At 40.5% G+C, this 23,906-nt stretch overlaps 1 protein-coding gene across 1 annotated transcript in view; it reads left to right on the forward strand.

Moving 5' to 3' along the window:
* CAST (calpastatin) overlaps nt 1–23,906 on the forward strand; it is a 49,105-nt gene that overhangs the window by 12,745 nt on the left and 12,454 nt on the right. The window contains exons 4-14 of the mRNA XM_079331684.1: nt 14,204–14,260; nt 18,403–18,453; nt 18,726–18,782; nt 18,954–19,070; nt 20,085–20,183; nt 20,711–20,812; nt 21,388–21,468; nt 21,562–21,615; nt 22,223–22,318; nt 22,464–22,559; nt 23,250–23,348. Coding sequence (XP_079187810.1) covers nt 14,204–14,260; nt 18,403–18,453; nt 18,726–18,782; nt 18,954–19,070; nt 20,085–20,183; nt 20,711–20,812; nt 21,388–21,468; nt 21,562–21,615; nt 22,223–22,318; nt 22,464–22,559; nt 23,250–23,348 — 909 coding nt within the window. The remainder of the gene's footprint in view (nt 1–14,203; nt 14,261–18,402; nt 18,454–18,725; nt 18,783–18,953; nt 19,071–20,084; nt 20,184–20,710; nt 20,813–21,387; nt 21,469–21,561; nt 21,616–22,222; nt 22,319–22,463; nt 22,560–23,249; nt 23,349–23,906) is intronic.

Raw genomic sequence — 23,906 nt, forward strand, 5'->3', positions numbered from 1 at the left:
CTTTTTCCACCTGGAGGTGTTTGTATTTTTTGAGTTCTGTTTGCTTGGTGGAACTTGGTGAGTTTGAAGAGCTGGCAGCTTGCATTTGCTTTCGCTGCGCCCAGAGAGCAGTTCAGCTGATCATTCAAGAAGCATTTAAAAATGCTGCAAGGGACTGCAGGTGATATTTTTTGTGGGGAAGCAGGGTGTATAGGTCTTGCAGGGTGTTGGAAGAGAGGGCTGAAAGTACATTTACTGATGATGCACCTGGCAGCCATTGTTAGGTGTGTAGTTGTCACAGGAGAGTAAAAGGCAGATCACTTAAAAGAGAAGCAGCAGTATGTTCTGTTGACATAAATAAATACTTTAAGATGGAATTTAGTGAGGTTTGACAGTAAAGTTTAACTCCAGCTGTAGTTCAGGGAGAACTCAGATGGGCCCATTTTGATGGCAGCGTTCAAGAGTGAGGCAGCTGGGTGCTAGTCAGCAGAAGAGACAAGATCAGTGTCTTTGTTTAGTTCTGGTACCATGCTCTGTACTTTAGTTACCTTGAAATTCTGGGTTTCAGAAGCAGCTTTTGACATATTTCTCAACCCACTTTCACTCCCATGTGTGAGCCAGGGCCTTTCCAGCTCCTCAGTTCTCTCCCAGGATGTGAGGCTGGCTGTGCCTAAGTCCCCCCTACTGAGAGGGGTCCACAGACCCATGGCAGTGTTCCATGTCTGGATTGACCCTGTTGTCTGAAGGGTCTAACAGCAGGAAGTGTTTCTGCTTTTGAATGGGATTTTTTATTTTCTTAATAAGTGCTTTTATAAAATAATACACGTAAAGTTATCTGCATACTTCCTAAGTAATGTATTTTTCCTTTCTACTCAAAGAGGGAGGAGAGAAAGATTGAGATTCTATTGTCCCTTTCTCTCAATGTTTCTGTCTATTACTACAGAGAGCCCAACATTTTTGTTTTTTTTCTTTTCTTTCCATTCCTTGCACTTTGCCGAGGTTTTCTTCTCCTAGTAAACCTGGATGTCACCAGCTGCACAGTCCCAGGGATTCTTAAATCTAATTTGTTGACTAACACATCTGAGTACTTTTTTTCAGTATATGTTCTTTCTGTGATAAGTAGAAAGAACTTTTAAGTGTGGAAGGCACAATTCATACATCTTATTAAGTCTAAGAACTAGAAGGTGGTGTCATGAAAATAATGCAATGGAATTGCCAGGAATTGCTGTGTATTAGGTTGTGGCAGCTTAGGTTGTGTATTTTAGCAACCTAAATTGGTGTTTCTCCAGTTTCTGTGACATTCCAGCATACTTGCTGGTAAAGATTATGTACTATGAAAATACCTCATACTATCTAATATCGATTTTTAATCAATACCTAATTTAATTTCAGCCTTTTAAGTTCCCCTTCAGCTATCTCCACCTTTTTTCACTTAGGCTAAATCTTCTGTTAATTGTAACTTTTTCTCTCAACAATCTCTATGATCCTCTTTTGCTATTTAAAATAGAGGAAAACTCAGATATTTTTTGTAGTGGTGCCACCCATACCTTTTTTTCAAGACATTTGTTTTCTTTCCTGCCTTTATTTGTGTTTGCAAAAATATTTGCTGAAAACAAAAATTTTGCAGTGTTTTGGTTTTTTTGACGGGGATTTTGCAGGAAGGGAACTATTTCTTGAAAAGGCAAGACAGCCCTCTCTGTTTTTCTGCAAAACCAGATCAAATATTTTAGTGAGATCAGAAATACTCCACCAGTTTTTGGACAGTTCGGGACTGCTGTTTCTTCTATTAATTTCCTCCTGAGGTAGCTTTAATAATTCTGTTGGTTAGTAGTACTTACTTGTCATTACTTACACTAGATGAATTTCTAAATTGTTACCAGAGGCAAGAGAGGTGAGATAGTTAAGTTTTTCCAGCTGACACTTTTTGTTTATTTAACCTATTCCTACCTCATGGTGAAATTAGTTAAACTGAAGAGCCGAGAGAGGGTTTGCTGCTTCCGCATCAGGCCTGTGTCACTCCTGAGTTCCTGGAATTGCAGCCAGTATTTACCCACTGTGTGCTCTTACAGGGATGTTAATTTCCTGCCTGAGTGTCCCTGTGGTCTAAGAAGTGCTGCCTCTCCTGCCTCCTCCTCTGCACTAAAGTCACTTAGGAGGCTCAGTCAGCAGCCTGGATGTGCCCAGTTTTTGTGTGACTCAAATCTAGATGGGTAATTTGGAGAGGCTTCACTGAAGCAGGTGTTCTGACTCCTTTGCTTTCATTTGATAAGCCTTTATTTCCTCTTGGATGGTGGAGTCCTCTTCAGCTGTTGGCTTGGACTAGGGGGGTTTTCAGGGGCTTGCCAGGTGAGTGGAGTGAAAAGGGAGGCTCAGCTAAGGCTGTCATCATAAGAAATGTTTACTGGGTTGAGTAAACCCTAAGAGCAGCCTCTTCCATGTCCACACTGTCTGCCAAGGTACACAAATCAGGTTGTGGCTGCCAGGATTAGCAGGCAGCAGTGGAGAGGAAAAACTGAACTAACCTCTTTCCTCTGCAGAAGGTCTCCTGCCAGTACTGCTGTGTTTCCTTTTACAGCCTTTAATTAAGATTTTGCCAGTTACACAGCCATCAGGTAAGCCAATTTCCACCTCAGTGTTCAATCATGTCTATTAATAGAAGGCAGTAATACTTGAACACAGCTGGATCCAGCCACTCTTCCTGGATCTTTGTGTTCTTATATGGCATTTCTGTTTATAACAGATGAAGTTTTGCTGCTTTTTATGTAGCAGATTTTTTGCATTGCTCCTAATGAGTAATTATTTTCTTTTTCTGGCTGGTTTCTATAGCTTAGAGTAGTGAGAATACTTGTATTTATTACATTCATGCACTATTGAAGCAGTGCTGGGAGTGCTCAACAACAGTGGTGGAAATGTAGTTAGAATTATTTTCATTTCTGATTTTCAGAGGAAGCTTCTTAACCTTCATGATTTAAGGAATTTAAGGTTAATTACTTTTAGCTGGCACCCAAATTGACACTGTTTTAAAGGGGAATTCCCTCCGCTTTTTCATGCAACAAACGAGAAAACAGGGAAAAAGAAGAGCAGTTGCTAAGTATCTTTAAGTGAAATCCCTACTATTTTTGCAGTAGGCAAGTTTATCTAGTTTATCATCAAAAATGATGATAAATACCTACTCTCAGTGATTTTTTTTCTGCTACACACCTAATTATCTTTGCTAAAATCAACTTATTTGCTTTTAGTAAGTTTCTCCACACCTTATTAGCTGTCACCAAGTTTTTACTTTGTGGGGTTTGCAGAGGCACCTTATTTTGAAGGAAGGAATTTTTTGAGTAGAAGGAATCTGAAGTCACAGGATTGCTGTGATGTCTACAGAAATGCATAAATTTGTTCTTACATTCCCAGTCATATTGTGAAGGCTGGAAAAGGTGTCTCTAAAATTTGAGATTATTCAGAAAAATAACAGTTCTGGTAATCTGAGGGCTTCCTTTCCACGTTCTCTCTGGGGTAGGTGTGCATCATGACACAGATTCACAGCAGGACTGTGACACATCATGGGGTTCTTTCTGGAAGTTGCCCTCAGAGCTGTTGGCAGCACATGAAAATCAGGAGGGCTGTGCCTGTGTGGAGAACCGTGCTGGCTTTCTTGGTGGCAGAGGCATGCGAAAAATAGACCTAAACATTAAAAATTGTAAGCTGCTGGGGTACAGAAGATGCCTTATGCACAAGATTTGCAATTTATAGAGCTGTGCAGTGGTCAAAATAGCACAATCCTTTCACAAAAAAAAATCTAGACTTCACTCAGAAATGGGGTATTTTCTTCATCAGTCTGCAGATGTTTATCCCTTTCTAACTCCCTTCCAGTGCTGACTTATTTCTTATTATTCACACAAGATAAAGGGCAATACAGAGGCTAATATGAAAAAATGGCTGAAGGTTTTGTTAGTAGCACAGGAACTTTTTCTTTAAAAAAAGCAAGCTCTCCCATGCTACTACAGGTATTGGAAATACGATTATATGGCAAAAAGAAATTTAAGACCAGATCACTATTGGTATTTCAAGAAGTGCCTGTTAATTTCTGAACTCATACAGATTTGTTATGCTTAAAAATAGCCCTAGTCAGTCAAGTTTAGGCCTTAAGTGGCCTAAACCATCTCAATTACTTTCAGTTAGTAACATCCATGTGCTCATAGAGTCTGGGCAATCAGTCCAAATTTAGAGACTGTAAACTTGTAATAGGGCTATTACTCTGCTGACAGGGAATGAGCAGGTTCCTTCCTTTGGCACCAGTGCTGAAAAACCAGAAGGTGGGAGGCAAATACTGCTTTTGGGATGGTGAATTTTACTTCACCCATTGTTTCTGCTGCAGTGACAGCTCAGTGACAGCTTTCCCTGGTCTGGCCAGCTCCAGGAGGAGCAGGAAGGGTTTGCACACTGTGTCTCAGTGTGGGAGCCCCAAACCTGCTGCTCTGGGTGCCCTTCCCATGTTGCTGGGTGGGGACTCAGCGCTCAGGCTTGCCAAGGGCTTGGCTTGGCCGGCAGCTCCCGGAAGGCGCAGCCGCAGCCCCTGCAGTGCGGGGCCAGGAGCAGCTGTGTCCCTGCAGGAAACAGGAGCCACACGTCTACTGAGTGAGTTACCTGCTCCTGCTTTGCTTTCCTTTGTGTTTGTGTTCATGCTGTAGCTCCTTTTCATTTTCTTTTTTTTGTTTGTTTGTTTGTTTGTTTTGTTTTTGTTTGTTTTCTCCGCTTTCTCCCCCTCTTCTGGGAATTCTGGCTGTGATAACATGGGCTGCCAGCTCCGTGGTTTTCTGGCGTTCCTGCCCGTGTCAGCAGGCTTGAGGCATTCCAGAGCAGTGTGTAGTTAATAAGCTTTTGAATATATTGTAGTATACTGGAAACAGCCTTTTCAGACACCACATGACATGACAGTTTGGAGAAGTGAGGGACAAGGAGGAGCAAGCTTTAAAAGCAGTGTCGAAGTTGTTCTGTATTTATATTTTTGTTTTGGGGTGTGGTTGGTATTTTTTCCTTTGCTCACAGCCCATGCTGTTCTGGCTTCCAAGACCTGTGAGATTTTTTTGGCATAGTAATGCAGAGCCTATATGCCTGGACAGGGTGTTAGGTAGTCAGGGTGTGGTGATCTGCAAGAACAACTTCATGTTTGAACTATGCTCAGGTGTCAGGGGTTTATTGCACTTAAAAATATATGATCTTAAAAGTGCTAAAACATCTGTGAAAAAAGGAATACTTTTCAATAAATTGTATTGTTTCTGCAGCCGTGAAAATTAGGTAGGTAAGGTATTGCCTAAGTTATGCCACTGTTTGGTTATTGTTGCTAATATTGTCTCTCCTTTGGAGAAAGTTAAAGTAGTGCATGAAATAGCCCAGCATTTTTTTAAAATTGCAGACACCTCTACTGAGTTCTTGATCTCTTTTTCTTTTTTTTTTCTTTTTATTAGCTAGTTTCCTCAGTGTTGTATTTTTTTTAGATTTATATAAAACAATTTATAATAGCTTCTTCTGCATTAAATATTATCTTTTCTAGGCTAACATTTGTACAATTGGTCTTTTATATAACACAATACTTTTTTGGTTTGGGGTTTTGGTTTTTTTTGGGTTTTGGGGATTTTTTTAATTTCCTTTGAGTGGTTAGATACGTAGGGTATATAGAGCTTGTAGAAGATTCTGCTTCTGATCTTGGAGTTGCAGAAATGAGCTCCGTGGCCAGTTTTTCCTCGTGAGTCTGGTTGTAGAGCTTTGCACATTAGGGAGACACTCTCGGTTTGAATTCTGGGCAAGGCTGTGCTGCCCTGGTGTCTCTTGGAGGGCTGGGAATAGGGGTAGAGGAGAATCCTCTGTCTCCAGAAAGCAAAGGAGCTGTTTTTTTTGCTTTGATCTCCAGCCTCTCCACTGTCACCATTTCTGCTGTTTCTTTCCCTGAGAGGAGGATGCTTGTGCTCCTTAACACTGTGGGCCTTTGTCCAGAGTTTTTTCTGCAATGGGAGAACCTGCCAGGGAGAAAGGGAGGATGGTGGCTTTCAGCAGTCTTTGGGAGCTCCTTAAGGATCAGAAACCCTGCTGGATTTATGGAAGAGGTCAGGTCTGTGCCTGCCTTCATGCCATGCTCAGCACAACTGCTGCTACCAACTTGAAAATGAACATTTTAATTTCCCAGGAGGGAAGACTGCTGTGAGGCAGGATAAAACCTCACCAAACTGGAGATACCCTATTTTTTAACTGAACTATAATGCAGTTATTCCTCCAGGGAACGCTGAAGGCACTTCCAAAGTGATTTTGATTTGAAGCATATGCTGAAGCAAAAAGTGGCCCAATGTGCCCCTTTTATGTGGGAATAATAAAACAATTTAAATTTTCTAAATTGGTTGAAGAACAAAACCCAACAACACACCACCACCACTCCTGTTTATGCAGCATTGCCTGTAGATGATATTTTAACAGCCGAATTGTATTAAGATTCCTTGACTTGGTGGTTGGTTATTTATTCTCCTGTGTTCTCCAATCATTTTGGTAGCCATGTGTGTGTCAGTCCATACAGCTGTTCATGGATAATTTTTTCTTTTCCATTTTCTCTGGATTCTGTGAATTTAAAAAAAAAAAAAATCCTGTTCTGAGTGCTCCTCTCAAACTGGGTGTTGCCTGGCTTGATTGTTGTAGTAGGAGTAATTCACTTCATAACCTCAGAAACCTTTAGCCTCAAGAGGAAATTTTTTTTACATAACTTTAGTGTCTTTTTTCAACCGCCGGTTTAGAGAGCATTGGTTCTGCTTGTGACTCCCTGGTTCTGGTTGTAATTCCCCTTTGCATCCCAGCTTTGCAGAGCAGGGTGTTTTGTGACACTGCAGACCAAGGGACACAAATCCTGGCTGAGCTCAGCAGCACTGCATGGCATATGGCTGGCACCTAATCTGTTTTCCTGGTGTGTTTATTTGTCAGCCTGCAGTTTGCTGCTGCAGACAACTGTGGAAAGTTCTACTCTTTGAAACAGCGTGCTGAAAATGGAAACAATTGGCTGGATAAGTTGCTACTAAAGGCTCACGAGGCAAAACTGGAAAGAGGATTTTTGAGCTGCCCACGAAAACAGGAGAGCTTGTCTGCAGTAACCAGCTCACATATTACTGCAATCCTCTCTTGTTCAGAGTGGGAACCTGAGAAGAGGCTTGACAGGACTGGGGCACTGTTTCTAGTATCTGATTATGGCTAAATGAAAGTGAAATTTCAGTGTGTACCAGCTTGTAGAATTTACTGTCACAGAAACAGGAAGTTTCCAGGAGGAGGTTATTGAAGAGCATGCTTTAAGGAGAAATAATAATGGGGAGTCTAAAGCTGACTGATGATTAATTTAAAAGAAACAAGGATTGTGCAGCCTGAGATACTGGAGTGGTCTGTTTGCAGGCACACAGAATGTGAAGGCAGCAGATGAAGTCTTTTACCCTGCTTGGAATGTACTGACTTCGTTTCCAGATTGCTTCCAGTATCATGGAAGGACATTAAGTAGAAATTGCCTTTGTATATAGCAAAGCCTTTAATGCAGTAAGCCGTGATGCACACATGGAGTCTCGCCACAAATTGAACTGTGAGTATGTAAAGTTGTTCCTGTAAAGCTTCTGTGCATGACCTGTGATCAAACTCTGCTTCCAAAAGAAGCAAACAGGCACGGTGCTTCTTGCCATCAGCTGTGGGATACTTATAAATTTTTTACAGTCCTATCTTCCTGCATATAAGTGAGCATAAAATGAGGTGTTGGAAGTTAAAGGAAGACTCAAATAGTACAAAAATTACTGGAAGTGAACTGTCATTCACTGGCCTGAGCTGTGTTATGTCCCAGCATGAACCTGTTTCAGGGTTTTAACAGTTGCTAAAATAAAGAAAAACAAACATGCCAGTATTAAGCCTTGGGCCTGAATTAGATTGCTGCAATCCAGACATCTTAAAACAGACATCTCACCTGAAGGTGGTTCGGCAGTTTCTAGGAGGTGTGAAGCCTTGTTCTATACTATGGTAAATATAATTATGATTTTTTTCACTGATTTGCTGGATAACATATCATTTAGTGTGACCAAATTCAAGTGAGAGTAGGTTGCCTCTAAAAACACTGCTTAAAAACCTGTTGCATTAAATTTGAGATGGTTAACAGCTTTAGTTGATGCATAAAATTCAGTAGTGAAGTATTGAAGAGTTTCATCTGTGTGCCAGAATGGCAGAAATTTTACTCTAGTATTCCAATAGAAGAAAGCAGTGACTGTGTAATGGAGTTGTCTGGCTCAATGTTTCATGATCGTTAATAAATTAGCACCACCTGAGGCTGTAAAAGTCTTTACAAGCTGTTCAGGGTCTCAATCTCCTGGTTCAAACCAGTTTCTTAAAAAACTTCTCATGTTTTTGTTTCGTGAGGAAGTGGCTATATTTCCTTTGTCTCTTATACCATCTCTAAATGGTGGTTGATCTTGCTTCTGGGTATAGATTAATAATTGCTGCAAATGCTTATTCTGCGTGGTGGGAAAATGGCAGAATAATGAAATTTTAGGGTTATTCTTTTCCAAAATAGTAGTCACAGAAATTTGAACTATAATGATAGTAATAGATTGTACATATTTTCAGTTGTATTCACATCAGCTGAGTTTATGAATGCTGAAAGCACAAGGAAGCATCTCTAGAGACAGGACTTCTTGTTGTTGCTTTTGGTTTTGTTTTTTTTTTCAAAGAGAGGTATTGATTAATTGAACTACAGTAGATTGAATTTGAAAACCAGCCAAAAGAACAACTTTGGCAAAGAGTTTTACATTGAATTAGAATAGAGCTATATAAAGTAACTGGAACTGCCCTCCAAGGATTTTTTTGTTTGACCACCTACCCTCAGTGGCTGGCAGGGGCAGGAGGCTTTGTTTGTAAGATGCAGTATTGATGAGTTTCAGGGATGGGAGTGGGTTTTGGAAATGAGATGGAACTTACGTGGGCAAAGTCTGCCATCAGAAATTCCAGTGTAAATCGTTTGGAAATGGTTCTCATCACTTCCACAAAGAAACCCTTCAGAACAGGACAGCACAAGTAAACCAGTGTCTGAGTAATGCACAGGTACTAACTAGAAACCTGCATCCTGCTCTTCCGTTTCATTGGGTTCTTAATATTAAGCCTCCACAAAATTAACTGAGAGCTTGAAATGCTGAGAAGAATAACATTTTCTTGGTTGCTGTGGATATTTTTATTTTTCTCTTAAAAAGCTGTTGTGTTTATTAGAGATATAATAACATACCTGCATGTAAGAGCAGCAGTTGCAAAAAAATGTGGTATTTCCAAAATCACTTGGGATGGAAAATGACACTGGAGCACTCAAAGTTGTAACTTTTTAACCCAGCTATTATAGGTACTGTAACAATAAAAAATACATTAAGAGTTAATTCTTAATATTTTTCCCATTCAAGTCACTGCGTGTCTGACATGCTGTGTAGCTTTAAATGTACATGTTGATGGATTTATGTATTTATTTGTAAATGTGCATGCACACCCTCTTGGTGCTATTGCTGTCCCACCTTCTGCCTCCTGTGTGTGTGTCCAGGGATGGGAGGGCTGCACAGCCCTTGCCTCACACCATCAAAGCAAGTGAGAGGTTTAACCTCTTAATAGCTCAAGTGGTATTTCGCACTTGAGCGAAATAACCCATTATTTTTCACAGTAGTTCTCAGAAGAGCTTTTGCTGCCCACACCTTAACAAGCGCCATTAATTAAAGCTCAGAATCAGGGGCATTCATGGAAAGAAGCAGTCACTCATGGTCAGGTAGATTAGGTTTTCCCTTGCATTACACATCCTGTGAGTTAGTAATTGTGAAATCATAGGTGTTGGTGAGCTCTGAGCCTGAGAAGCAGTGCCAGCTCAGTCATACCCGAGGGGTGTTAGCCCACAAGTGAACTTGGGTAGCTCTTCAGTCCTCTGTTCTAGACTGAGTTCAGCTAGATCACTCTGAAATTTATACAAGCTTCCCCAAAAGGCTGCTAGAGCTGGAGGTGCCTGATTTGTAGCCTTTGCCTCACAGTGACTCTCCTCTCCAGAAGGAAGATGTTTCAGCACAGACCTGAAAGATTCTTTATTAAAGGCTAGATCACTTTCTTCTTTGCTTCTTGTTCTCTTGCGTCCCTGAACAGAGTACAAAGCATCAAGTTCTGACTTGCCTTTACCTGCCACTAAGTCCCTCATACATACTTTTTCTTAATTTCTTCTCCTTAAACTTGACCTCATATCTTTCAGTACTGATCTCTGCTGCAGTGTGGTGGTGAAAATTGTGCTAACACTTGACATAGAGAAGCTCCAAGCTGAAGAGGTTGGAAGCTATATTTTATGTTTATATTTTCGTTGTCACAGCAACAGATTACTTTTTTCCCAGATTCCTCTTCCCTTGTTTGTTTTTGCCAGGACAATTTCAGTCTGTGACATGACCTTTGCATATTTTTGTCAGTATTGCTGCCTGCCTAGAAGGGTTTGGTGTTTGTTGTTTTGGGTTATTGTGTTGTTGCCTTCAACCTACCAGCAGTGTCCCAGATCAGGAGCTCTGTTTTATTCAGCTGTCTGAAATCAAGATTGTAACCCAGTATTACCGACCAATTTCCCCATTTTATTTGAGAAAATGTCACCTCAAGTAAAGTGAAAAGTTGCAGCAACAGTGTGTCCTTCTCTGGAGGTTTGTTGCTTTATTCTTGTTGATTCTTATTTATCCTCTTGTTGACATCTCAGCATTTCTGTATGGGTTGTTTGGTAAATATTGGCAGCATCTCTTCTGGTTTTGAAGGTTTCCACCTGGTGCATTTTGCCCCTTTCTGAGGTTGGGCTTCATCAGCCATTCCAGGAAAGCCATCCTCTGACTCAAGAGCACCTGAGATCCTTTGGTCAGCTCCTGTGTAAAGACTGATCCCTGTTAATTACCCCACACTGCAGGTCACCCAGCAGCATCTCTGCTATAATTATAATAACAAGGATCAGTCTTTGCTTAATCAGTGCTGTCCTGTAATCTCTTCTCTCTGGGTTGGGTCCCTGCTGGGTGGTCTCAGGATTTTTAGGCAGAGAGCATCTCCTGCTGGGCTATCAATGGTCCTGGATGCCATGCTGTGTATTTGCCTCCCAGCTCACACAAGAGCTGAGTGTTCATTATTCCCCAGGCTGGGATCCCTCCTCCATCTCTCTCACAGGGCACCAGGGCTGGCACAACACCCTCCAGAACCCACACCTGGTTTCAGGCAGGACCCAGAGGATGCAGCTGCAGGAGAAGGGGAACCAGCACTGATCCTGCTGGGTGTCCCCTCCAGCTCTGCCCTCCGGGGATCCCTGACAGCTCACAGGACACCCCACTCTGCCTTTGCAACATCTACTGGCTTTCTCTGCCCCAGCCTCCTGGTCTGGTTAAACCCTCACTGTTTGACACCCCAGCCTTGCAGCAAGGGGGTTTTCTCTTGAGTGCATCCAGAAGAGGCAACAAGGCTGGTGAGGGGCTTGGAACACTATGAGGAAGGGCTGAGGGAGCTGGGATTGTTCATCCTGGAGAAAAGGAGACTTGGGTAACCTTATCACTTCCTACAACTTCCTGAAAGGTTCTAGTCAGGTACGGTTGGTCTCTCTCACTGGGCAGCACTGACAGAACCAGAGGACACAGTCTTAAGCTACACGAAGGGAGATATAAGTTGGATATTAGGAAAAAGATTTTTAAGGAAAGGGTGATAAAGTACTGGAATGGTGTGCCCAGGGAGGTGGTGGAGTCACCATCCCTGGATGTATTTAAAAAAGACTGGATGTGGCACTCGGTGCTATGGTTTAGTTGAGGTGTTAAGGCATGTGTTGGACTCCCATGATCTTGGAGGTCTCTTCCCACCCAGTAATTCTGTGATTCTGTGCATTCCATTGTGGCTGACCATGCTGGGGTGCAGGCAGAGTGTGCCACAGCCCCACTGCAGCTCTGTGTCAGGAGGGTTTTGTTGCTGGGCTCCAGGCAGCATTTCAGTATTTACATCCGTGCCAGACACGTGTCCCCATGTTGCTTCACACCTTCTGCAGTCTCTCTGTGAAGCTGTGGCAGAAACATGTGGGCACAGCTAGCAGCAGAGCAGGGTCCAGGGGACAGGAGCACCAGAGCATTGTGCGGTTAGAGGCTGATCCAGGAGCCAGGCTGGTGGTGACAAGGTGGTGACAGTGGTGACACCCAGAGGAGTTGAGCTCAGCAACCTCTTGTCAGCCTATTGGCTGAAGGACAGGGAGAGCTAGGACCCTGCATCTTCCCTGGAGTGGCTCTTTTTGGGGAGAGAGTGGAAAATCACGGGCTATTATTGTGGAACTTGAGCAGGAAGAGAGGGAAGCGAACCAAGGTACTCCCTGCTGGTCCCTGTACTCTTTTTCTGTCCTGCTGTTCTCCTCAGGGCTTTGTTCCCCTGAGTTAACCCTGACTGTCCCCAGGGAGAGAATGGCTTGGTGTCCTCCACAGCCACTGGTCAGTGCCATACAGTGAGCTGTTTTCTATTTCCAGACTGCTCCTCTTCCTCAGTTCTTCACCTTTTTGCTTCTGCTGGTCACTGCCTTCCAGCTGGACAAGGCAGGGAGAAGCAGCTGGGGTTTTGGGAGGTTTTCATTCATCCCTGCAGGTTGTGGTGGTGCTGCTGTGTGGGGACATGGGGAAAACATAATTTTTCAATGTATTTTAAGACAGTGGCTTGGTAGAAGTTTTCTGAGGGGTGGAAGGGAGAAGGGCTGAGATAAATGTTTTTATTATTAAACAGACAGGGACTATGGTGACTAATACAAACGGGTAGAACAGATACATACTTGTTAGTCATTCAGAAGGAATTCAGATTCAGTTCCTGTAGAAGAAAGAAGAGGAAAAATTGTTAAAAAGCAAGTGAAGAAAAATACTGTGTTGCCAGCAGGTTACCTGATGGTGGTAGTGGAAATGAGTTAAAAGGTTATTAAAATATTTAGTTCTTTGCCCTGGTGTAGGAGGCTCTGTACATTCCTATGTGTGTCTCCACCCATGCAAAAGCTCCCATCTATTGAATAGTCAATCTGTAGGTATATGGAAGCAGGTATTATTTGTTTACTTTTTTGTAGTGTGACAGCTGCAGATTCTCTATTGTAATTAGAGCAGTCAAACCTCTCACTGAGGTGTGTGAGACAAACTAAGCTGGTAGGGAGACCATGCTGCTGTCATCATAGTGTGCCTTTTAAATTCCGTACGGCTTTTCTCTTACTGATGAGAAGTGCTTATGCTCCAGAAAGTTAGGGAAATTAAAAATTTTTCCATGTGGAAGTAAGAAGCCACCCTGGGTGTGCAGTAGTAATATGGCTTCTGTTCGTTTAAACTGAGTGATTTCATACTTCAAGAAGCGTGGTAAACACAGACAAGGTTAAAAATGGAAGAGAAGAGAAAAAGTCAAAAAGAAAGATAAATGGTGTAAATTTAAATGTGACATATGAATATGTTACTCTGACAGAGACAGCAAATCACACAATCATAGAATACAGCTTTGAGCATATGCAAAAATACAAAATGCACCTTTAAGCAGAAGAGTGTGAAGCTGGAATAGAGGAGTAGTATTACTTCTTTATGAAGTATTGATGAGACAACTGGAATGTTCTGCTCTTTGAAGTTTGATACGGCTACAACAGAAACACACCATGGTGTTTTTGGATTGACATCCCTGAAGCCACGAGAACAGACCATGTCCTTTGTGGAGTTCCAAAAAGGCTGGGTGATGTATAGGAACACTGTGGGGGAGACATGGTGTTGCTTACATGTTAACTACTCCTTTTATCTAGACATATTTGAGTTTGATACTTTAATATTAAATATTTTCTGTAACAAACCAGTAAATCCAGAGGCACAGTTTTTGTTTTAACAAAATTTAAAATAAGTGTGAATGAATCCTGCAAAGTAAGTATATGTGCTTCAGTGTGAGAGCAGGATTTGAGTTTGTCTGGGTACTTGGTGGAAAATTTGCTGTCAGTACATGTCAGAGGAGAAAAAATAATGTTTAAAGAAGGTCTTAGGCATCATCAAACTGTCAAAATTTGTATGTATTGTGGAAATACAGGCCAATTAAAAGATCTGAAATAATAACTAATTTTCAGAAATTGTTTATTCTTAATTTTCATCTGGATAACAAGTGATTTCAGATTCTTTATGCTGCTTAATACAACTATTTATTACAAAATAAAGTTTTTTTCTTTACCTCTTAGAAACAGTCTCCTGTGGATGCATCAAAACCAAAAATTATGAAGCCATCTGAAACTGGGGTAAGAATTTCAGAAGAAAGTTGTGCTTGCATGTGTGAAGCCATGGAATTTGCTTTTTAGTGCTTTGATACTGAGTAACTTTTCTTATCTGTAGCTTAGTTTCCTCTGAAAAAAAAATATTAAAAAGTGCTGTTCAAAGCAATTCATAGCAGAGGTTTTAACAACAACAATAAAAAGAGCATTAATTGCAATGTTTAATTTTAGCTCATGTTTCATGACATGTGTATAGCTCCCCCCAGTGTAACTGCAGGGTTATTTTATTTTACCTGGTGATGATTTTTCACATCCTCAACAAACCCAGCTTTTTGTGTGCATACAGTCGCATCTTCTGGTTAATCTCTTTTGTTTCTCTGTCTGACAGCTCCTCTGCCTTTCTCCTTCATGCTTGTTCTGTCTTGTTTTATGACTGGGGCTTCCTCAGGGCTGTGTCATCACTCCTGTCCTTTGTTTGTTGGGAGAGAGTCATCATCCTCACCTTGCCTAACAGGCTGACAGGAGCTACATGTGCTGTTTAAACAAATGATTAATGGTTCTCCCCCCCAGTTCTTCCTTTTTCCACCACCACAACAGCAAAACCAACAAAAGCTGGGTGCCAGAGCAGGCTAGCAGGGACTTGTATGGTGGGAAGGGCTTGGGCTGCTTTCACGTTGTGTAGGTGCCTCTAAAGGGGTGAGGGTGGGAGGTGCTCTGGTGCAAGTAAATGGCACTGCTGGGGGACCTGCCAAGCAGCTTTTGAACACCTACAGCCTGCTGGCACAGTCAGAGCTGTGGGTTGGTTACCTTCACAGTATTTCATATATATATAGTATTTTAATATTTAGTTATTTATTTATTTATTTTTATTTTTATATTTCTTTTCCATTTATCAAATGGGAAGTTTTTCTGACCTTTTCCTCTTGTCTCCCGTCATTCTGGCCTGGATCTCTCTCTCCCTGTTTAAACTTGGTCATTACATCCCCTTCAGCCTTTTGAAACCCTTTTCCTCCATGCATATGTACATCTTAAGAGCTGAATGGCAAACAAATTTTCTGGTTTTGCACCATCATCATTACTCACAAATGAAGGCGTCTGCCAGCCTCTGGTTTCTCCTCCCTGTTGTGTTTGTGGGCCAACTCACTTGTGTCATGTTCATTAAAATGGGTGGTTCTCCATATGGTCTAATCCAGATGGCTATGGTCTTTCCCTACTTGAAATTTAAAACAACTCTCAGAAGAATGTGGTAAATGAGGCATGCTTCAGCACTGTTAGACTGGTAAATACAAATCCCTTTGAAATAGTAGCCTGCATTTGCATGTGTAACATAATTAATGCTTCATTTTAATGTCTGTTGCATTATTAATGTCTTTCTCCTGCTGGATTAAACAAGTAATTTGCATTTTTCACAGCAGACTTCTTTGAAAAAAAGTAAGGTTGCTGAGTCACTTCAATTTCTAGTCCTAAATTTCTTGCAAATTAGCAGGTCTTTCCCAATTGTCTGCTATAACCACATCTCATTTGTCCTTCCTGAAGTCTCTCTGATGTACCACTGCTCTTAAACCTGGACCCCTCCTTAACCTTCAGTTCTCTGCATGTGTGCTTTGCCTCTAATGAGCCCTCAGCATTGTGCCTCTCTGAGAAAGCCCTGAGTTCACTGCGGCAGAAGAAGGAATGTGGAATTTCTTGATCTGTGGACAAAGCCTGGTGTTAGGTGGACAATTTGGAGGAGCAGAGTGTAGAGCCAGCACCCTGTCAATTTTTTTTTTTTTTTTTTTTTTTGCATGGTTGGAAGAAACAGGGTTCTGCCTCCATCAAAAACATGTCGCCTTCAGCCACCTTCCTTTTGCACATGTTTGGGCAACTGCACTGTGAGCCAGGGAACCATTGAAAAATTGCTATTTTTCATTTCCATACTGTTTTTCAGTCAGTTTAAAGCATCCTATCAGATCCTGGCACAGTGCAGTTGAAGGGGAAGTGGAACATCTTTTTCTCCATAGGAATTCAGTTCACGCCATCAGCTGATGCCATGGCTTCAGTCTGTGGCTGCTCACAGATGATTTTGTTTGCAGGATGGCTGAACAAGTCCTCTGAATGGATAGCCTCATAGTAAAATTGTTGGTTTGATTTCCTGTTTTTTTGTTTGATTTTTTTTTTTAAATTAGATTTGAACTTCGTAGTTGCTAGAAGTGTATCTTGAGCAGGTGTTTATAATCATGTGTTTTATTGTGGCTTCAGCCTACTTTTGTGTGCAAGTCTTGAATCAAATCCTTGGCCATATGGATCCATTTATTCTTCAGCATCATCAACCATAAATTTATAGTATGGGCAATTCTGCATATTTTAGACATTACAAAAGGATAGTGAATGGCATACCTCACACAGAAGGTGCATAAAGTATTCAGTAAAGTAATACTTACAGTATAAAAAAAAAGACAGTTGTTCATAACTGGTTTGGCAGCTTGAGAATTTGTATTCAGTGTTCTGTATAGGTTTTGTTGGGTGTGGGCAGAAGTGAAAGTAGATATATTTTATGATCCTGCAGAAATAAGGTGTGTTTAGTCTTCTTCTAAAAGTCAGATAAGAAAAACCTGAATTTTTTGCTCTGACAGCAGGGTACTTAGAATCTTTAGCAGGCAGTAGTCCCAGAGTAAGAAAAGTCAAACTCTGTGTTTTTTGTACTTCATCTTTGCAGTTCCATTACATTTTTTGCATCTTGCTGCTGAAGGACACCTCATGTCTGATTGGCTCTTAGCTATAGATGCTACAGAAATACACCCAAGCTGAATTAATTTTATAAACTAGGAAAATTTCAGATTATCCTTTCATTACAGGATTATTTAGTGTACAGGTACAAAAATAACAGAGTTTACAGTAGTTATGTAATAAGGACACACAAGTGGAAGCATATAAAGCATGACTGAACCTGACAGTTGCCGTGCTTTAATCAGGTTTTAAGCATCAAGACAAATGCAGAGAATCTGAGGAAAGGGTGGGAATCTGTGACCTCGAGAGATGATTTTTTTTTTAATATATATTTGCTTTTAATATTTTTTTCTCACTTTGAGAATTTTTGCTTCTCACTCTCCATCAGTATTTCCCCACTTGTGTGTGGAGGGTGTCCCTCAGAGCTTGGAAACCTTTGCCAGGATTATGCCCAGGCATCTGCATTTAATGTGTGCTCAGGATTTCCCAGCCAAGCATCTGCAGTTCTGTGTGAGGTTCTGGATACTTGCGTAACAAAATCTAAACAAACGTAGCAAATTTCTCTGTGTGGTCAGCCAGAAAACAGAAGCTGAGTGATTCTAAATGGTAATGAATGTTGGGCAGACGAAAGGCTCTTTTTGTGTTGCTCATAGTGCAGCTGAAGTAGCAAGAAAAAGTAGGAAGAAAGACATAGTGAGGAGGCCGGGTTTCTCTCTTCTTAGCAAACATTACAATTCTTTCATTTTTCAGTTTTAGTTCTTGCTGTTGTAGTTTATTGCTTACTATGCTTTGACTGAATGAACCACATGGCTGCAGAAGATTTTCAGGTGTAAACCCTGGAAGTGCAAACATGTAATACTATCCTAGCCAGGTTGTCCAGCTCTGTTGTAAAATAAGAGCGTTAGGAGGTTACAGAGGAGAGAAAAATTACAAAATTTCTACTGTGTGTAGAATAAGGATATAAGCTGAACATATTCCACCCTGTGTATGTGCTGTTGAATCTAAGTAATTAATGTTTTTTCAATCAGGACTACCTGTATTTTTATAATTACTTACTTGACAATTATAATTATTTTATTGATTAATTAGTGAAAAATAATTCATTAAATAATATTTCAGGCTATTTCAGAAATTGCTGGTGGCAATTTGGGTTTGGTATCCAACTGTTTACTATATTTTAACATCTCTGCCTCTCAATTCCCCATGTGAGGAATGAGTGTGTGTGTGTGTGTGTGTGTGTGTGGTGTGTGTGTGTGTGTGTGGAGATGTTTGCTCACATGTGAATGCTCCTAAATCACTGCCAGACTGTGTTAGGATGCTGTGAACTGCAAGATTAGTGTGTAGTAGTTGGGCAGCATGTGTGCTTACAAGTGTGAACCTGTCTGATACTCTGCTTTGCATAATCTTATCCTCTGCAAATAACCATGCATATTAATCTCTGCTTAAACGTTGTTGCATTTCAGTCCACACCGACAACCAAAGCAGGATCTGAAAAAAGCACTCAGTCAGACAAGGTAAATACCCACCTTTCACCTTTGCGGGGTTGCTGGACTTTGGTCTTTTACTAACTTTGAAAAAAGAGGCTGAACTCTTGGCTGTTTCTGTGTTACATTAAATTGGTGTGTGATCAGTGACATTGCTGTGGATAAACTTCAGGACAGCCCAAGAAGTGTTCTGTGAACCTTCTTTAGATCTGTCTTGTGCTTGTTTGGACTAGCATGGATCATGTTCCATAGCACTGAGTGGTGGAAATGGTAAATTATCTCATTTTTTTATTTTATGACAGCCTACAGACTCTCAAAATAAGCAGCTGTCTGAAGAGAAGCAAAAGGAGCCCAGTGATGTAAGTTGTATAATATCTACCTCTCTCTATCTCTCTATCTCTCTTTGAACTTTTTAACTTTTTGGAGGGTTCCTTCTCGTATTTTACTTCCATCTTTCGCTTAGAAAAACAGTTTGAAGAAACAAAAAGCCAGTCCTCCATATCTAGTGATAATGGTTTATTGCTATACAGGGAAGAAGCCAAACCACACCTACTGTGACAACAACTTCTAAACCAAATAACATAGGAAAAGTAACTACAGGTCAGGCTGACCAGCCTCCACCTGCAGCCTCCACAGAGACAGCAAAGGTATTGTAGAAGCAACAACTACTTTTTATTATTTAAGCCAATTTTTGTTATTTTATTGAGGGGGTGTTAGGAATGCACATCAAGATGGATTCTTTTGCTGAATATTGTCAAGGTAAGACTTTTGGGTTCCCAAAAATCATGGTGGAGATAAGCTGTTGGCCAAGCAAACAGCATTAAGAACATCACAATTTTAGGCCTGTACTTTTGTATTTGAGGCTCATCTGTTTTTATCCCTTTTTTTTTTTTTTTAAAGTTCCTGGTAGCTACACAGCTGTCACTGATTCTTTGTCAAGCTCTTCCCTTCTCACTGGAGGGTTGGCTCCAAGTGTAGCAGGTCAGCCCTGAAGAAGGCTCTGAAAAAATCTTAAGTGAGGAAGATTGGGGAAAAAATCTGGGGAGGGGTCATTTCCATGTGGCAAATGGAGAAAAAATGTGAAGGAAAAGCACGTGGTGGCATCAGGATGTGGATGTTTTGGTCTGCTGGTGTGCACAGGTGTGGTGACAAGGCCAAGGTAACACCAAAGGCTCCTGCAGCTCTTCTACAACACACTTATTTTTGGCAGTAAATGGGAGTGTGAGTAATGCAGAACTCTGCATTTTGTTGCTTCTCCACCTCCCTGCCTGCAGCAGTTTCCACCCCACCTGCTTGAGCACCTTCTGCAGCTGGAGCTTAATGGTGCATTGAGAGCTGCCAGGAATATATGGCAGATTTCTAAAGAGGCTTGGAAAGGGCCTGGAAGTCCTTTTTGCCCTACAGTTTTCTTCCACTGGCAGCATATAAGGAGGTAGAATACTTAAAATATAAAGCTTTCTTTCTCACAACAGAATCCCACTGGAAACAGAACTTTTGTGGTGGTAGCTCACTCTGCCCAAGCATCTGGTTGCTATGCATTTGCACCAGCCAGTTGCTGAGTCCAAAGAAACTCTGCACAGTCTCAGCATTGGATGTTTTACTTTGCTTTATCTCTATTTTATCATGGCAATAAGCTATCTCTTAATTTTTCTCTTCTCCAGCAGAAGTCCAAGGAGATGTCTGCAGTGGCTGGTGCAGCTGCTGGAACAGGCACAGCTGGTGCAAGTGTGGCTGCTGCTGCTGACAAATCAAGTACTGAGGTTAGTAAACATAGCTACAGACAAAGAATTCTCTTGTAATATTGTCTCAGAGAGTGCTTCTCTCTCTGAATACTCTCCTGAAAACTTGAGTTTCTGGAAAAAAAAAAAAAAAAAAAAAAAAAAAGAATGTGTAACTGCTAAAGAACTGATACATACTCAATATATATATGATGGTGGAGGGACATCTGAAGGAAGAGGTGAAAAAGAAGTGGTGTGTCATTTGTATTTTGTCAAATAGGGCTTCTTTAGAAGCTTGCTTAAAATCACTTACTCCCTATCTTTGATTATATTTGAATATGTATGTGTATCCACTGATGCACAAATACAAAATACCTTGTTAATGATACTGGAGAATTGAGTTTAGAACCATTCTTGCTGAAAAATCTGGCAAGTATATGTCCTGCTGAAGGAAAGATTTTAGGTTGGTTTCTAGAAATATTCTGCAGATTCACCAGATGCTTCAGATTTATTTTTTTGCCCCTCTGTACACCTTGGTAACTTCTGAAATGGTTTGCATATTTTTTTAGCCTGGTATGGATGAGTCAGCACTTGATAGCCTAATAGACACCCTTGGTGGACCTGAGGAAGATGTGTCTACTAATCCTGTTTACACTGGCCCAGAAATTACGGTATTTTACACTTCACATTCTTATTTCTTAGAAGATTCATCCCTAATTTACCTTTGTATTTGCTCATTATTGTGTTGATCCAGGACTTGTACCTGTGATCTGTGAAGATTTAAAATAGAGAGAAGAGTGTGCACAGTTACATTTTAACATTGATTTTGCTAATATGGAAATGACACACTTTTGGGAATTTGTTGAAGAATACATAACTTTCTGAGTCTGAATGGGAGAATCATGTAAAAAGGATTAGATTACAAGCTTAGTGGTTCAGTAAAGCATGACAAAAATTTTGGAATTGATAAATATTTAAAAAGCAATGTATATTCAGCAATACATCCTATGGTCTGAGACAGTGAAATGGCTTAAATTAGGAATTGGAAATGTTCTGCTGGATGATATGCACTGTTGAAGCAGGTGGGGAGGCATGTGCATAATAATAGGTACTGAAAGACACTATAGAGTGTCCTGGTCAATATTTGCATTTTCTTTCTGGTGGTATCACTGTAGGTAACTCTTACCATAAATTTATTTCAGCAAAGAACGGTACACAAACATTAATGTGTGCATTATTTTCACAGGAAGATATATATTCAAGATACTTGGAAGAAATGGGCAAACGGGAAGGTAGTCTACCTCCAGAGTATGTTAAACTGCTGAAGGTTAGTGAGTTAAAAACACATTCTTCATGTGTGTTTTCTGTGATGTTGGGTATTTCTGCTTCCCATTTACTACAAAATTAATTCTCATTTTAGAGCAAAGGATATGGCAAAGATGTGGTCCCGCTGAAACCAAATGAGCAAGATGAAGTAAGATTTTTTTTTTTTTTTAATATACTGTAAGATGAAAGTAACCCAGGTGGAAGTGTCATTGGATTCATGGGAAAATGTAAATGTTGCCTGTTCTCCAAAAGTCCCAGGCAATGGGAGAGGGATGTGAGGTGCCAAAAAACCTAGCTACTGATAAGACTAAATAGAGCTTGGCTTTTTTTAATAAAGATGTAGGAATTTTCACAATGCTGAAGCTGAAATGAGTCAAATAAGTGCTTACAGAAACTACAGAAATATTGGGCATACAAATAACAAAGGGGAGAAATACTGTGCAAGCAGGAATCTTTCTGTAATGCCTTCAGCAATGACTACTTGTGTTTCTACACTTGACTAGAGATTTCTGTCAGCCAGCATAATTTTGCTGGTTTAGAAGTTTGACATACTATAAATAAAAGCTTATCTGGGGCATGAACCAACTAGTGGGAGCAAGCATCTTTTTTGTTGTTGTTGTTGTGTCAGGAACTTGTGCCAGTGAGGTCACTGTGTGAGTTATTGTGGGACACACTCAGGCTGTAAACTGAGTTTGACCCGTGATGATATTTGAATTTTCTCATGGTCGTAACTTGGTTTGCAATTCCTTGCTCAGAAGCCAATGACAGATGAGGAGCTTGCAGAGGCCCTGTCATCTGACTTCGCCTGCAGTGCTGCTGCTGCTCAGGAGAAGAAGACAAGCCTGACAGAGGTATTGACACTTTCCTTGCTGTTACATGCATTTATTGTGCGGAAAAATTGATGCTGTTGTCATAATATTTCATTTTAAAAGGGATAAAATTTCCTTCTTCTTTTCTGTTTTTACAAATTTACCTGTAATTTCATCTCACTTGTAGAAACCAAATAAAGAAGGAGAAATTGTGCAAGCACAAGCAGCAAGTTCAGTTAAGACCTCAGTTCCTCCTAAGGAGAAGAAAACAAAATCAAAAGAGGTACACATAGTCCTTCTTTCACTGGTTACCTTATAATTAAAATATAAGTAAACATGCTGCTATTATGTGTTTTTGTGCTCATAAAGATGCTCATCATTATCATTTTGAACTGGAAATCCTCTTTAATACAGAAAATGCAGGAATAACAAGAAATGCCATTGCCTGGATTCCATTGTGCCTTAAAGATCTGACTTTAGTGTATTGGATGATTTTCCTTCTGGATTCTGTGGAATAACTGTGGTTCTTCTCACTAGAGGAAGTAGAGTAGCAATATTTGTAGGAAATTTTTTTTAGCTCTGTTATCTGTATATAAAACTTGGATATGATGTAATTTTCTCATTTTTATGGACCTTTTTTTTCCCCTTCTGAATAGAACGAGTGTGACCTTACACTTTTTCAGCTTGCCATGTCAAAGCATGTGAGAATTGTGTTAGATAACATTGTGACACGGTGGGTTTTGGGGGGCTTTTTACTTCCTTTTTTTTTTCCTCCTTAAGAAAAGCCCCATGTCTGAGTTAAGCAGTGCTAATTCTGTCACGTAATTTGGTATTAAATTGGGTAAAGCCAAATCAGAAAGACCAGTGTGGTGCTAGCTGTTTTCTTCATATACAGTATTAAAATACATAAGGTAAAAATCCTTGTCAGTTTAAAGAAATAACAAAATGATTTGCACGTTTTCTTAAAATACAGGAAATTCAAGATGATGCAATGGATGCTCTTCTTGATAGTCTTGGAGGACCTGAACCTGAACCTGAAGAAGATCCCACCTGTGTTGTAGAGGTGTCAGAGGTAACACCTCACTCCATTTTTACCCTGACTTCCAGACTCTGGCTGTGGAATCCCAAGTTCTCTCTGTTTAGACTCTGAACAAATGTGTAAAATAACAAGAAAGTGACTTTGATATCAAAGGCCTAAGAACCTCTTCAGTGATTAAGAAAATGAAAAACATTAAGAATCTGAAGTTGATACTCGTAGAGTAGAACGTAGTAATTTGGTCTGGGAAACTGTGAGCATGTCATTTGTTTGCTTATATAAGCAAACATACATACATTCACGGGTAGATACAGCTCTGTTTGGGGCTTTTCTCCCCCAGCACTCCATACAATTTATTTATATCAAGCTTTCATTTTGTACATATTTGCTGCTTGATTTTTGACATCCTATGTGTGTGCTCCTTTTTCATCAAATTCCATTATCCTTCTAATCTGAGTCTTGCACTATCTTTTTAGAGTTTTGTTTTTCCCCAACAGATAGAATTTAAATAGTTACCCTGTGTTTGGATGTTAAGCTTTAACTTTTAGGCTTACTTTTGCAAACTCTGTCTATAACCATAGTTAAAACAGTTTT

This window comes from Erithacus rubecula (genome assembly GCF_903797595.1).
Source record: "Erithacus rubecula genome assembly, contig: SUPER_Z_unloc_7, whole genome shotgun sequence".
Classification (NCBI taxonomy): domain Eukaryota; kingdom Metazoa; phylum Chordata; class Aves; order Passeriformes; family Muscicapidae; genus Erithacus; species Erithacus rubecula.